At 33.1% G+C, this 16,461-nt stretch overlaps 1 protein-coding gene across 2 annotated transcripts; it reads right to left on the minus strand.

Moving 5' to 3' along the window:
• LOC114292283 (microtubule-associated protein 70-2) lies at positions 1–13,357 on the minus strand. Of its 2 annotated transcripts, XM_028236190.2 has the most exons (12): positions 12,723–13,338; positions 12,552–12,637; positions 9,390–9,455; positions 9,131–9,301; positions 8,680–8,850; positions 8,406–8,561; positions 8,142–8,288; positions 7,915–7,986; positions 7,289–7,819; positions 7,019–7,206; positions 755–809; positions 1–619 (listed from the first exon to the last, which is right to left on the minus strand). In XM_028236190.2, exons 1-11 carry the CDS (start codon positions 12,967–12,969, stop codon positions 797–799), a joined length of 1,848 nt encoding a protein of 615 aa, XP_028091991.1. In that variant the 5' UTR covers positions 12,970–13,338; the 3' UTR covers positions 1–619; positions 755–796. The 2 variants fall into 2 exon arrangements, with proteins under 2 accessions (XP_028091991.1, XP_028091990.1); XM_028236189.2 differs by lacking the exon at positions 755–809 and having other exon boundaries at positions 12,723–13,357.
• Positions 13,358–16,461: the final 3,104 nt, after the last annotated feature.

The following is a 16,461-nucleotide window of genomic DNA, read 5'->3' on the forward strand; positions in this document are numbered from 1 at the left end:
TGGAGAAACAGTCTTAAAAGCATATTTCCGACAAATAACAATTCACAAGCATTCGTGCACAAAGAAAAAGCCGAGTAACTATAGATGAAAAAGGGACGTAATCATGGAAACTCTGATTTTTATCAGATATTACAAGAATATTGACAAACCTTTACCGATGACACTCACACTAGCTGCAGATTACAAATATAGGCTGCATACGAGAGGGGGGAAAAAGCAGCAGACCACGTAAGGAAATGCCAACAAGCTACCTATACAACCACACAATTACTGCCCACTCAAAATAAATCTAACATAAGGTTAGCTCAACTTCAATATCCTCCATTTTCTATCTTGACGACTTCTAACCAGAAGGATAACAGTCCAAGTCAGAAGAAGCATACCAACATCTTCCACCAGTTCTCTTCCCAAGTTGAATTTTCACTTCTTGTCAAACTCAGTGGATGCGGGACCACTGGCACGCTAGTTACAACATTGTAATCAACCACAGATGGGGAAAATAGGGGGAAACAAGAAGATAAAAAGACCCAAGAGAAGGCCTATTCCAAATTACTCTTACTGCTGCAATTGGAGTTCTTGTCATTGGGTACTGCGTGTTAACCCACCTCGTGTTATATTTCTGCACAACAGAATGACTTGTTATCTTTAATGAGTTTCGAGACAACAATGACCAAAATGAAGCAGTAACAAATTTTAGCAGTGACTGAATTTGTTCAGTACAATCCTAAAAATTCAGCAGATTAAACAGACTTACAAATTAGGAAAAAAGTAACTAAGATAAACTAATGGGTTATTTTCACAAGCCTTCACTGCAAAAAATAAAAAATTAATAAATAAATAAATTCAGAGCTTTCAATGTTAGGAAACATTTACAACTACCATCCAGAAAACATCATGCAATACAAACAAGCAAAGGAAAAAGAACATTTTAAAAAGAACAAATAAAGAAACGAATTAAAACACATAACAAAGTTTTTTTCCTGTCCATTGATCAGTAAATCTATGACAGAAAGAAAACTTATCATCCAAAATAAGCAGAGGTTTACACGGGGCTCAATCTTCTCACACCTTATGCAGCTCTTAACAGAAGACCGACTCCGCACTCCCTTCCGATTGTGTATTATATCTCATGTTTGGATTAACTCAAGATTATGAGAAGGGATTAACAACATCCTATGAGTTTTGCAATTTTGACTAACTAGTCTGAATGTCTCCTTAGTCCTCCATGTTGTAAGCCACCCCCCTCATGGGATTCAATAGTCCCAATATGGGGTATACTGTGTCCAAAGGGACTATTAGCCCAAACTACAATTTTCTTAGCCAATCATCGGATTACACATTTTATTGGGTTATTAATCTAATCCTAAGGCCATGTCCACCCAAACAAACATGCCCTATGTGTATTTGGTTAGGGGAATGAAAAATGGGATGGGAGGGAGGGAGGAAAGGTGTATTCTCAAGGAAAGGACAATATCTTGTCCTACATTTGTTTTGTCATCCAAGAAGAAATTAGAAAGAGAGGCCAACGGTTGAGGTTTCATTTAAACATTGTGCCATAATAGCAAAGGATGTTATTTCAAGGGGAGGGGAGGAAAAAAGCTTATTCCCTGCCTTTTGTTTGGGAAAAATGATTTTTTGGTTTGAGAACAGAATGAAAATTGTCTCATAAAGTTGGCCTCATGAATAAGAGATTGAGAATGTTGATTGAGCATTTTATACATGGTCTAACCATGAGAGACACATGGCCTAACCATAAGGGACACATGGCCTTAATAGTCTTAGACCATGAGAGACACATGGCCTTAATGTTGTCTTAGACCATGAGGGACACATGACCTAACCACGAGGGACACGTGGTTTTGGAAGCCATGAGGTACACATGGCCTTGCCATATGTCTTGCCAAAGATGCCCATATAAAGGCATGCTCAACATTGTGAATATGATCACAAAAATAAGCCAAGTTCTCTCCTCCTCTTTTTCCCATTGTGTATAAAAGGAGACCATCCTCTTTGGTTGAAATATAGAAATTTTTGCTTTCATATTATAGTTAGTCTGCTCCTACAATATATTCTTCCTGTGTGAGAGAGTGCTGCCATTATCAATTTGTCGGAGCTAAGCTGCTTAGTAGGTTCTAAACCGTCGTATCCTGGGAGACAGACACCGACATACCTCCAGCACGGTGAGACGACGAATCTGTTTTAAGGAGACCGTAGTATCACACAGGCTTCAGTTTGCTTTCTTTTCTCATTTCAGTATTTTAATTGGTTATATGTTTATCTATTCATCAAGATGTAATTTCCCATGAATTCTTGTTCTGTTGTTTTTCCAGTTTAATTTATCATGAATCTATTTCTTTTATTTAACTCATGTACAACACCTTCTGCATCCATGTTCTTTTGGGTAGAAAGAAAATGGCAAGCGTTCCCAGCTTTACTTTCTCTTAGGTTCTCACCCCTTCTTCACTAACAAACATGAGAATGCTCTCCATCTCAAGCCTTTTCCTTCCCACCATTGCCCCATGTAAAATGGACTCTCTGTGCATGTGCGAGAATTTGAAAACAAGTTCACTTTTTGTCACAAAGATAACTATGACTTCTTTGATTAAGATATTTTGAGCACATGTAGCATGAACACTTTAATGGCTTGCATGCTTTGTACACGACAACTTTTTTTTGTTTTTGTTTTAAAGAGGTTCATGACAGCTTAAGCAAGAACAAGACAGTGTGTTCAGCAGCTTGAGCACATTCAGTTGATGCTCATAGCTGTCCAGGATAGCCCCCGAAAGAATTATCATAGTGGGTACCTATAAAGCACAACACTTCTATGAAGGTAGTGTGTTCATGTCGTGCCCTTGTTGGACACTGACATTCGTTGGACGTTTCCCAATACGTGTTGGACACTCATTCAAATGTGTCCTATCACTTTCTTAAATTCTTTAGCCCCAAACACGCTTCGGACATTTAGAGGACACATATGTCCATTGCTTAGACACATGAAACTAATTATAAGTATGATTGTTAAAATCAGGATCCTATGCAGAAACAGTGAGAGGGTCCAGTGGATCGGATCAAGGATCATAAGATTCTTACTTTATATTAAAAATAAGGTAAAAATGAAAATAAGGATGATGCATATTAAAATTAAGATGAAAAATCACAAACACAGTGAGCCTACCTACCTACGATCTCACATGATTTTCCATTCCTACTATAACACCAATTTTACAACAAGTTGGGTTGTTTTGGTAGTTTAGGATCTCCATATTGTGATTTTGATAACCATGATTATAAGTTTGAACAAAAAGCGGAGAATACAATTAGAAAAGACAAAAAAAGTGTAAATTTATAAGAATCAATTTTATATTGCTTTTCTTTATTATTTTTGAATGACATATGCATATACATGACATATAATAAGTATATAAAACAAAATATTTCACATATGTACCCACGTGTCATGTCTTGCATTTTTTGAATATTGTCATGTTAACATGTCCATGTTGCATGTCCGCAATCGTGCTTCTTAAGTGGGCAAAAATGTTCAAAATGAATTTCAACAATCATGCTCGATTCAATTTTTTTTTTGTTTACCTTCTTATGGGGGTGTTTGTTACAACCAATGTGGTCAAATCAAGAATTGAATCGTTAATCATTTTGCTAAAATAGTTAATTGTGATTCATATCGAATCGTGAATCGTAAGATTCATTTTTATTTAATATGATATATAATTTTTTATATTTATATACATATAAAAATACAGTGTTTAAAATAAAATAAATTATCAATATGACTAAATTGTATATATGTATATCCATATAAAATCACGTATATCAATATAATTAATTAATTCTTCTATATATCTTCATAGTTTGGTGAAAACGATGATGTTTCATGCATTATGCAAACGAAAATAGAAATAAAACTTAATCGCAGTGAATCCTGTGAATCACAATGAATCGTAGCGAATCGTAAAGATGAATCATACGATTCACTCAATTCTAATTCAACAACATGATTCAAATAGTTTTGTTGAAATTCGTATCAAATCATATGAATTGAATCGTGAATCATACAATCTAACAACCATGGTTACGGCTTAAATGACCTGGTTATAGCTTATTATACTTTGAGAGTTTGTATCAGACTGTTTGGTACAACTTCAACTTACAACTTATTAGGCATAAATAACTTAAATAAGCTGAAAAAATTGATTCTCTAGAAGCTGGGGAAGTGGTGCTTGTAGCTTCTGCTGTCTAATTATTAACTTTTAACTTACAATAAGCTGCACCAAACAAGGCCTATATTGTTTGTATATGCAGCAAAATAGACTCGGTCAGTTGTTTCATAGAGCTTTCTCTAAAATTTTCATTATCCATAAATCTATGAGGGAAACCTTCTATACACCTTGCATGACTTGATATGGGCATTAAAATAGCACCAATACAATCACAAAAAAGAAATATCCCATGAGGATTATATGCTATGAAGCACGGGTACTCCAAAAATAGTGCCGTACGAGTACCGGGTACTTACCGGGTGCGGGTACGCGTACCGGTACGGCGGTACGCGTACCGGGTACGGCAAAAGAGGGTCCGGTACGTTTGGCTTATTCGGGTACGGCATGGGTACGCCACGGGTACGCCATGGGTACGGCGTGGGTACGCCAAGGCCCTTTTTTTTTTCTTTTTTTTTTTTTTTTTTCTGCCCTTGCAAATTAGCAATTATTATTATTATTATTTATTTTTTTTGGTGCCCTTGCAGATCAGTAATTTTGATGTTTCTCTGTTGTCCTGTTTGTCTGTATAAATTGTAGAAGCATATCAACAAATGATTTTAATGTTTTTAAAAAGCAATTTGAACCAAAAAAAATAACAAGGCCTATAAAGGGTAGTTCTGTGTATGACTATGCATTATGCTTTTGCTTTAGATCCTCCTAGAATTTCTTTATAAAATCTTTAATCATAACAAACTTTTAAAGTTTATGCACAAAACATTAAAAATTGATACTGTATTAGTTGATTAGTAGTTGTTGGGAATGATGCAATTTTATATATTATGCAAATTGCAATTGACAACCTGCACCAATTGAGAATTTTTTTCCTTTATTGTTGGTAATTAACTTTAAATCTTTCTTTGGTCTCCTGTTATTTCTTTGGTCTCACCCTATAAAAATAGCAAATTGATGAGCAAAAAGAAAGATTTTAAAAATAAATTATGATCACAAATTCACAGTGCATAACATATCAAAGTGAGAGATTTCACAAATATTATTTTTAACGCTTAATGGTTTTAAATTATAGGAAAATGAGTAGTTTTTTTTTTAGTTTTGATATTTAATTTTAATTTGTAGGTTGGATCCTTTAATCAAAATTATATTTAAAAAAAAATAAAAAAATATCGGCGTACCGTAGCCGTACCCGTATCATACTTTTTTTGAGTTTTGCCGAATCGGCGTACCCGCACTCGTACCCGTACCGTACTCGTACCCGCACCCGTGCTTCCTTGATTATATGCCAAAATGCAACTCCTATAAAGTACGGCAATATCATGATTCATGACAAATATTATGTTGATTTTGTTTCTAAATGATATACCTTGGTTGCACAAAGCGGTGGTGGGGACGACAGCAGGGTGCGAGGGATCTAGAGCATATAGAAGTTTTTAAGGTTGGTAGTGTCTATGGGAGCGTGTATATATTTTATAAAATACATATATAAATATATTCTAATTCTAACATTTTTTTTTTTGGCTTAGTTATAATGTGTTACAATATGAATTATCAGTGGAGATTGAGGTCACTACAAATTGTCTTTGTTAAATTTAAATAAATATTATGTAAATAGAAAGTACTAGAATAAGTTTGAGTTGTTATTCTTTTGTTTTTTTGAGATTTGTATGTTTGAGGGGTCCTATCTCAGTTGGAATTGCGTGTCTGAGTAAGAAACATCACTCAAGTAGGAGTTTCCTGCTACTCAGTGATATACTAACATTTACACAACCAAAAAAGAAGAAGTTTAGCAATCATGTAATAATTATCTTACATGATACTGCTACAGCTCTAATGCAATCATCTCAGCATCAACTACCTAAGTTAATAGCTAAGGTTAGGAATACAGAAAGGGAAACAGTCAAAAGCTCTTTTCTACGATGACTTCCAACTCAGTTACTCTCTATGTCACACACGGTATTGTCCACAATCAAAAACAAATTATATTACTCCTTATGTAGTATATCTGAAAACGAAATGAGACCAAAGTTATCACAAATATAAAAATGTGTGCCTATCCCCATAAAGCAACTCCTGCTAATTAAATAATCTTACGGTAATTTATTAATAGTTCACTTTTCAAATTGCATGGGAGTCTGCATTTTAACTCACACTGCCAAAAACTGCTCGTCAAATATTAATGTAATGTTAGCAACAAGGCAGTGCAAGTCCTATTGGGAGTTTCTATTTTGCCAATTGACAAAACTCACTAAGAAAGGTCCTTGTAGCAAGTCAAAAACACAAGCACGGTTTGCTCCATTCAAGCATTATTTAATCTTTTTTCCACCCTACATTAGAGGCAAAATTTTAACTTAGAAACTTATGAATGGTAAAGGAAGAAATCTCTATTTCTTTTTCTTCTTTTCTTCCCTTACAAGAAATAATTAAACGAAGATGCCAAATGCACCTTACTTGTAACTTCAAACAAAAAGCATTTTTTTTTTCCTGAGAATCAAAATGCCTCATATGTGCCTGGGGTGCACCTTAGATAATCAGATATAAGTAAAATGTCTTACAATTATAAACATTACAACTTCCAGGATGTTAAAAGCACTTTTATTTTCTGGCTAAGTAGTTAATATGCCCTAGAAATAATAACGAATGTTAAAAGCAGGGAGAACATATCGAATTACAAGAAAGCTGCTATCCTCAATAATCAAAAGGAGACAACATGTAATTGCAATACAATTGTGCTATATTCTATTAATAATTCTGCAGACGTACATGTGGGAATAAGATGAGACACATACCTTCCAGGGAGCAGCTGTGAATTGTTCACAGGACCCTTAGAATTCCCAAACCGCTTGGCCCTGTTTTCATGTTCTTTGTCCACACGCATGGCAGCTACCTCCTTCTCCATGGCGGCAACCTCCCTTCTCATCTTCTTGGCCTCAACCTCCATCGCCTTGGTTAGAGTATCAACCTTCTTTGCCAACATCTGAGAAATAAGAATCACAACCCAAAATTTAACCAAAAGTATACAAAGCAGAATCATAAATTGAGTATGACAAGAAATCAACCTCTATTGCATCATCCTTGTCTTTAAGGCTTTGATCTTTTTCATGACCAGCTTTCCTCAAGGCAATCACTTCTTTTTGCAGCAAATCATGCAAAAGCCCGGGAACAGTATCCTCTGTATCCATTGGCAGGAAGTCATTGGGTTTTTCTTCTGGATTTCCTTTCCAGGTATTACTATTGACTTCAGCTTCCTTTGTGCCTTCGCAAGATTGGCTTAGATTAAAATTTGGACCTGTTCCATTTAAGAGAATTTTACCCCTATCTAATGACCGAGTGCCGCCATCAAATGACTTTGATGTCCCTTTTGCATGCTTCAATACCGAACTGGTACCAGAAGACCTCAACTGAAAGGATGGAGATCTCTTTGGTAAAAAACCATTGCAGGTCAATTTGGAGATGTTATCAGCTCCACCCAAAGATTGGCGACGCGAAAGGCCATTGCTCACGCTTTTTCCCTCTGGAGTGCTGCGATTGCTACTGTTTGACAATCTCAGGTTCTCTTCAAGTACTTTGAGTCTCAGTTGGTATTTTTCCTAGAAAGTGCAACAAGAGCTCAATTCAAAACCAGGCTACGAAATATGTTAAACACGTAGTAGCTAGCTACATCATGGTGAACTCAGATTTTTACTTTCAACTGAGCTTCAGATTTTGCAGCTCTTTCAGTTATAGTAAGCTTGTCCCGGAGTTGCTGCATCTCTCCCTATCACAGCAAATTTTGGTTAGTAACTATTAAAACCAGAGAAGCTAAATTTATAAGTATTTTTACCCAAAAAATTTATATGTATTTATCACATGAAACGACATGTCAAAATTTAAATAGTCCTAAATAACAATTGATTAGAAACCACAATACACCTGCAAAAACCTTCTTTCTTCAAGCCATTGCTTCACCGGCATCACTTTGTCATTAGAATCTTTCCATTCATTAGCTACTACTGTTGCCACCCTGTTAGCTGTCACTTTTGCACGTGCCAGCTCCCTGTCAAGAGTTTTTCTCTCCTCCTGAAAAACACATGACCAAATACATCCAATTTTGAGCATCATTTATATCTCCACTGGAAGAACGTTCATAGGCAAGTATTGAATCGAAACCCAAAGGTTTAATATGTTTCAGATTACATTCATCTCTTGAACTTTGCGTTGGTAATCCCTCACAGCATTTGCTGCTGCACCACCAGCAAGGACAGCCTCTTCAAGCTCACGTACAGTTTGGGTAAGCTTCTCAACCTCAGCAACCTTTTGGCGGTGCATTTTATCCAAAATTTTATTTTCTTCCTGATATATAAATGCCATTAGACACAAATCCATGTTGATTCAACACACTAATCATCAAAATACATGCCCAAAGATTTGATGATCTTACAAACAAAATCAGCCTCGATGACCACCATACCTGGCAAATTTCTATCTGCTTCATCAATTCTTGGTTCTTATTCTGGAGATCATCCACCATGGAAGCCTTTGCCAATGCAATCTGAACAGTCCTCTCAGCATCAAGTAAAGCAGCTTCTTTTGACTTGGTGAGGCGATCTAATGCCTTGTTGTCATCCTGCAGCTTCGCAATCTGAAAAGGAACAATTACATCCAATCAACAAAAAAAACTGTAAATTATTTTCATATTCTGTGACAGAAACACCCTCCAAGAGCTGACACTCCTTTTAATTACCATTCTTCTATGAAATAAAAAATCAAACTTGAACAAAAAATCAATGGCTCCCTATTCCAAAAATCAAGAGAGGAAATGCTAGAGAGCCTCTAGGAGCAAAAGGCATTTTATTTTGGTCATCATGGAAGAACTCAAACAAGAGCTCAAAGGAAGTTTAGGGATCAAAAACATTAAATACCTCCTGTCGAGCAATCTTAAGTTCAGCCTCCAGAGGTGCAAGGATGGCTTCAATTGGAGGCATATCATCATCTTTTTGAGCAGCATGAACCCTTCGAAGAGTGGCTTCTGCTGCAAATTGAGCTGCCATAGAGGCCTTCTTCTCATCGTTGATTTTCTTTATCTCAAGATTCTGCAAAAAGGAAATCTCTCAATAAATATAGCACTTAAACAAAGGATAACAAAAATACATTAAAGCTGAAAAGAGTTGCACGCCATACTTTGCTTTCTAGAAGAGACTCTGTCAACTTGAGTTTCTCCTCCACCCTGGCCAATTCTTCAGTAAGCTACAATGTGGAAAACCAGAGAAAACAATGTCAAGTTTCCTTCCAGTTACAATATATTACTGTGGAAACATTGTCTGAAATAACAAGAATAACATATAGAAAAGAAAGGGCCCTGCAACACAGCAACAACCCACATCAAATTTTGTAGTATTACATTTCGGAATAACTGGTCAAAACACACACATATGCGTGACTTTTAACTGCTTTGGGATATATCTTCTTAAAGGTTCTTGCAGAATCCCATAACCACTTATGCCGAGTATTGGCAATCAATACAGTTAAACAATAAGCAGTACATGTGTACATATACAGAAACTGTGCCTAAACATGTCCAAGAAGCAATATTAAACACCAAGCTGCCAAAATCTATGTTACATGGACTCGGGTACGAGTGTCGGGTGCGGGTGTGTATCCAAGCGTCAGACCTTCATAAATTTAAATCTTAGGATCTTGGGGTATGTATCCAAAATTAGATATGGATACGGGGACACGTCATATGCACATATATATTGTATATTATATAATATTCTCGGATGAGATGATTTAAATTATGTAGAAATATATTAGAAAAAAATATGAAATTTCTATATCTAATTCATGTGGGAGCCTAAAAATATTGTTTTACTAACAAATGCAAGTTTCTTTTTCTTCATGTATTGTCACAAATTAAAGGATCTGAGTGTCTAAATTGGGTACGAGCGTCGGACACATATCCCACACCCTTATCCATGTCATATCCGGTGGACACGGGTATTGTGGGGGAAATAGAAGAGTCCATGTAACACAGGCCAAAATTACCCAAATCATACAACATCAGGGATACACACCAATGTCAGCATGGCTGACTTTAGAATCCTTACAGCCAAAAGATTCCATGGAAATTTTAAATCCAATCCTAATGTAAATTTTTTCCCCTCTAATACAGAGAACTGGACAGCTAATCTCAATAAAACAGGCAAAGCACCTAAGGATTGACCTAAAAAGCACACGATAGCATATGCATAAAGTATGCAACGAGTAATAAATAATTAAAGATTCATAAAAATTACTGAAGAAAATACACTGGCTTCAGAGGAATTACAAGTTAAAGAAATAAATGCTGGTTTTTTAAAATAAAATAAAGGACAAAAAAAAAAAAAACAAACATCCTACCTAAATTTTAAATTAACGAAGTATTGAGCTAGTCTAGATAGGAAACCACTGTGTTTGGTCTCAATTTTCTAAATTCAATTTTCTAAAAATTGAGTTTTTTTGTTTTTCGTGTTTTTTTTATTTTTTGTGAATATTTTTAAAATTTTAAGCAATTTTTTTTACTTTTTTAGATGCATCTTACTTAGATGCTATGTTACATGGACTCGGGTACGGTTGTCGGGTGTGGGTATGTATCGAGAGGTCGGACTTATCAAATCATAAATTTAAGGGTACAAGGACTCAGGAAAAAAATGTCATATTTTTATATTTTTAATCTAGTATGTGAGATAAAATGGTACTATATATAACTTACAGTGTCAAAATGATATTTATAGCAATTATACAATAATATATCCAGATAATAGTAGTCTTATATACAATTATATAAGAAGTATTTGTTGAAAAGTATCGGACACATATCCCATACCCTTGTCCAAGCGTCAGTTATCAAGCGTCAGTTATCTGACACGGGTATTTGATTTATTTTGAAGAGTCCGCGCAACATAGCTTAATTGTATCTAAAACGTAAAATATCTTTAAAAAATCAACAAATACACAATAATACAAAAAATGTACTGAATTTTTGTTTTTTTGTTTGTTTGTTTGTTTGTTTGTATTTTTGGTATTTAGTGAATTTTTTAAAAAAAAAAATTCACAAATATTATACTTTTTAAGTGTATTTATGTTAGGTGTATCTAAAAATTTAAAAACAAAATGCTTAAAATATTAAAAAAAAAATTCAGTGAAAAAAAAAATATGGAAAACAAAAGTTTTAATTTTCTAAAAAGTGAATTCAAAATTCACAAACCAAACAAGCTTATATTTCATTATAAATATGGAATTATTATATGTTAAAGTCCCTCTTCCCCCATGCAAACTCAACCCTTTTTTGATGATAAATAACCCAAACTCTTTTATAAAACATTAAGGCATGCTGGATTTTCCATGTCAATAGAAATAACTTCAGATATATTATTGCTTTGAAAATCAAATTGGGGAAACATAGGCAAATGGGCTAAGCACGAACACTTCTAAGTAGGGCCATGTCGTGTCGGACACCGACACAACAATCATTGGACATTTCTTGACATTTGTTGGACACACATCCAAACATCTCTTACTACAGTTCAAAACTTCATAGACCCAATATGCTTCAAACACATGGGAAACACATTTGTATCACTAGGAAACACGAGTATCACTTAGACATACATGAAACGCATTACAGATTTGAATAAAATAAGTTGAAATTCACAGATAATATATATACTTCACTATACATATAACAATTGTTCATCCTTATATATCACAGATAATAAATATATAAATCTATACATTTTGCATTTGTCTCTCATGCCTCATGTCCTATGTTTTTTAAAATTTCCTTGTTGTCGCAACCGTGCCAGTGCCATATAACATGTCCGTATTGGTGCTTCTTAGCTAATGAGACTCACAAGCATCAACTGAGTACAAGTAATAATAGAATCAGCTAGGATGATGAACTATAATCGATAAGAATCTGATGCTTGAATCAGCTGCAATGATAAATTATCTAAAACAGAAAGAAACCAGCTTGAGTATACAGCCTAATACCTAATGGGAAAACAGGACAACACAAATGGAAGTTTAAGAGAAGTTTCAGATTAATAGACACTGACAACTCCCAAAATGGTCCACAAATTTAAAAGTACATATTGAGAACTTCATTAGCTTAACACCAGTTAGCTAATTCAGAAAAATTCAAAGTAAAGAGCATAAGCATACAACACAAATCTGACTAATTGTAAGTTACATAGAGTTGACCAAATGAATTGAGACTAGCATTTATTTATATTAAAAATATATATATAAAATGGCAATTCGAATTCCATAGAAGAGAGAGAGAGAGAGAGAGAGAGAGAGAACCTCTTCAACTGCCTTCTCTCTAAGGCGTTCTGACAACCTCAATGCCTTGATCTCCGCATTGGCTTCCCCCAATTCTCGATCCTTATCTGCAGAAACGAAAATCAAATCAACAACCAAATCGACAAACACCAAATCAAATAAAAAAACAACCAGATCAACTCGCATTCTCACCCCTGACTTCATTCTCCAACCGATTGAGCTCCACCTTCACCGGATCCGAGCCGTGCAGCAAATTTATGAACTCATCCGCGTCCATACTCGGCTGCCGCTGCGGAGCTCGCCTCCTCGAACTCTTCCCCCCTTCCTTGAAAGATGATCCTGACGCCATCAACGGCGTCGCAGGCTCCGCCGTCAACCGTACATTGCCGCCGTAACTCATATCCGCTGTCCATCCGCCGTCGCCGGAAACTTCCTCCATCTCGGATCTACCACAATATCTCACATCAAACACCAAAACCTTCTCGTCACACACACACAATCTCTAGGGTTTCGAATCAGCGATACACAGAAACATATGTGAATATAGTGAGAGAAAGAAAGTGTAGATGTGGAAAAAGTTTCTCTCTCTTCAGTTCAATAGGCAATAGAATAGATGTGTGTTCTGTTCATGTTCTCTCTTCTATCTCTCTAGAGAGACCGCTTTTAAAATCTGCATCAAGATTGTTAGCTCTTCTATCTCTAGAAATGTGTGTCTTTTAGGAGAGAGAGAGAGAGAGAGAGAGAGTGTTAGCTGTTTATAAAATACTGTATTAGAAGAAACTCTGTACTGTTAAGCCGGGACACCACTACACTCTGCTACTGCGTGTCAAGAGAGTCTTTTTTGTAATTACAATATAAAACAATACTTTATAATGTATTTTTTAAAAAATAATTACGGATTTATAAAAAAAATTAATTTTAATCATTAATATTTATGATAAATTATATAATTTAATATAATTTTCTCAAATTATTGAATTTATAAATTATAAAAATACACATGTCATAAAAGTATTCAGTGTGTTTGGTTTGAATTTTTTGAATTAAGTTTTTTGAAAATTGACTTTTTTGATTTTTGTGTTTTTTTTTTGTTTTTAGTGAATATTTTTTAAATTTTAAACATTTTTTTTCTTTTTTAGATGCACCTTACTTAGATGTATCTAAAAAATAAAAAATTTGTGAAAAAATATTTCAAAAAATTAATAAATATATAAAAATATAAAAAATGTACCGAATTCTTATATTTTTTTATATTTTTGGTATTTAGATTTTTTTTATAATTTTTTTATTTTTTAAGTGTATTTATGTTAGGTGTGTCTAAAAAGTAAAAAAAAAAATTTAAATATTAAAAAAATTCAGTAAAAACAAAAAAACACGAAAAATAAGAAATTAAAATTTTCTGAAAAGTATTTTTTGAAAAGTGAAAACAAGCAAGGTGATTAGGTTTCATAATATGATAATATCTATTAGACATGAGCCTTCTAACTTTAAGAGAGTTCTAAAACTCCAATCCAATTATGTTGATTTTTGATTATTTTTAAAAAGAAAAAAATATATTTGGCTACTAAAAATTAGAATTTAAGGTTTAAAATCATATATATATATTATTAAAAAAAAAATTCCTCATGCTTATGTGGTACATTATAAAGACTTTTTTTTTTTTAAGAGAGTCATGTCAGTATGTATTTTCTTAATTACATATAGAGTTTTACATAAATCCAAACCTAATTTAAATTATATTATTTTACTTATTTTATATGAATTCTATTTGATAAATATTTATTTTCTATATATTTTTCATCGTAAATTGAGATAATCCACTAACCTAATATTAATTTTGCGTTTCACTTTTTTCTTCTTAATTCTTTCAAGGGTATTAGAATTTTTTTAATGCTATATTGTCTTTTTTTTCCGTGTATTATTCTATATCCAATAATTTTATATCATGAATTTGCCGTTTAAATTTTATAGTGATTCTATATATGAAATTATGCTCCATTTTTTATATTATTTTATATAATCACAATTCACAGAAGGAAAAACCTACACAATAATGATACTCTCAAGAAATCTCTAAAATTTGAATTTCTTGCTTAAATTACTTTTTCAATTGTTAAACAATAAGTTATTTTTTATTTTGACATCATATTACAGATGATTAGTTACTTCACAAACTGAGATATATCTATCATTTGGATGTTTTCATTATTTATTTATTTATTTGGTTTAGATGTTATTATGTGACTTTTCCCTAGTTAGTCACTGTTGAATTTTTTTTATATAATTAATATTTTAATTTAATTAAGAATGTTTATTTTGCAATCTTATAATTTAATTATGTATATATATATCATATAAAATCATTATATGATAATCCAACTACAACATATTTATATTTAATTTTTTTAATAAATTTTATATAATTTCTATTTCTACATATTTTTATTTTCTAAATAAATATAAAAGAAAATTAAATAGTTAGAATTACTTTTAATTTTATATTACTAATTCTTCTTCTAATTTAACTACTATTTTTAATATCAAAATGAGTATTTATTTTACTATTTTATAATTTAATATATATCATACAAAATTGTTATATGATAGTTACACTTTTATAATACGATAAAACTAAAATTATCAAAAATACACAAATAATTTAATTAAAATAAGTATTTAAGTAACAATTTTATAGAATAATAGCGCCAATATTATCGAAATAAATAATTAAAATCATACTTTAATTTTCATTTTAAATTAAAATTAAAACTATTCTTTCATAACACACATTGTACCATCAAATATGTTTTTAAAAAAACTCATGCACTATACAGGTCAACTGCTAGTTTAAAATTATAGTCAACAAAGAATTTGTTTAATTGACATATTATTTAGGGATTTAAATTTCAAAATACACACAATTTAAGGAATTATTTTCCATAATAAAAATATACTATATATTTTACCTAGCTTATAACGATTCCGGTTTAGAACCGACCCGTTATTTGTCTTGGATTCGGGATATCTTGTCTTGTATCACTGTTCATATCTTTATTCATCTTGTACTTTATTGAGTTTGGCTATTGGAGTGTTATCATCGTATTTAGAGACAGGTTGGTAACTTGTTTTTCAAAGGAAAGTTTGTCCCGATTTTGGCCTCTTTGCTCGAACGATCTTTTCGTCGCTCGAGCGATTTTTGTGAACCCTCAATACTTTTGCAGGTCTGCAAAAGTACTAGGAGCTGGTATTCTTTGCTCGAGCGGTCACTTTGTTCGCTCGAGCAGTCTACGCATACATCAAGTCGTAAGGTTCACTTTTCGGATCACTTTTTTACGTCTCTCTCTCTCTCTCTCTCTCTCTCTCTCTCTAGTTCTTGAACATTTGGCACAAATACACCTTGATCTAGTGATTTCATCACACTAGTCTCTTTGTTAAAAAGAGTTCGTTCTAATCGGAGAAGTTCGTGTTTTCGCCTCGGTCGAGTTCTACCCATCTTTCATTGAGTCTTCTTCTTTGAGGTAGGGATTACTTTGACTCTTTTTATGATTTTTAATTTAGTTATTTGTTTTCCTAAACAAGTTAGAGATTTGGAAATTTTTGAATAAAACCTAGGGTTTTGGCTTTGAAATCAAAAGAGGGATTTTCGTAATGGGTTTTGGTATATGATTGTGGCTTTGTAAAAAGGGTTCGGTTGTGATAGATAGTGGATTTTATCCATGGAAATTGATTTTTAAAGAAATGGGGGTTTTGCCCTAAATTGTGAGAATTTGATTTTGTAAAGAGAAAATAGAAATTAATGTTAGTTTTATGGAATTGAAACAATGATGATGATGATGATGATGATATGGATGGTGGAGTTGGATATGAAATATCACTTCTATTTGAAAATATTGGAAAGTATATATGTGTTGGAAATTAATTATCTGTTTAG

The sequence above is a fragment of the Camellia sinensis genome, chromosome 11 (assembly GCF_055761805.1).
Source record: "Camellia sinensis isolate YWXY chromosome 11, ASM5576180v1, whole genome shotgun sequence".
NCBI lineage: Eukaryota > Viridiplantae > Streptophyta > Magnoliopsida > Ericales > Theaceae > Camellia > Camellia sinensis.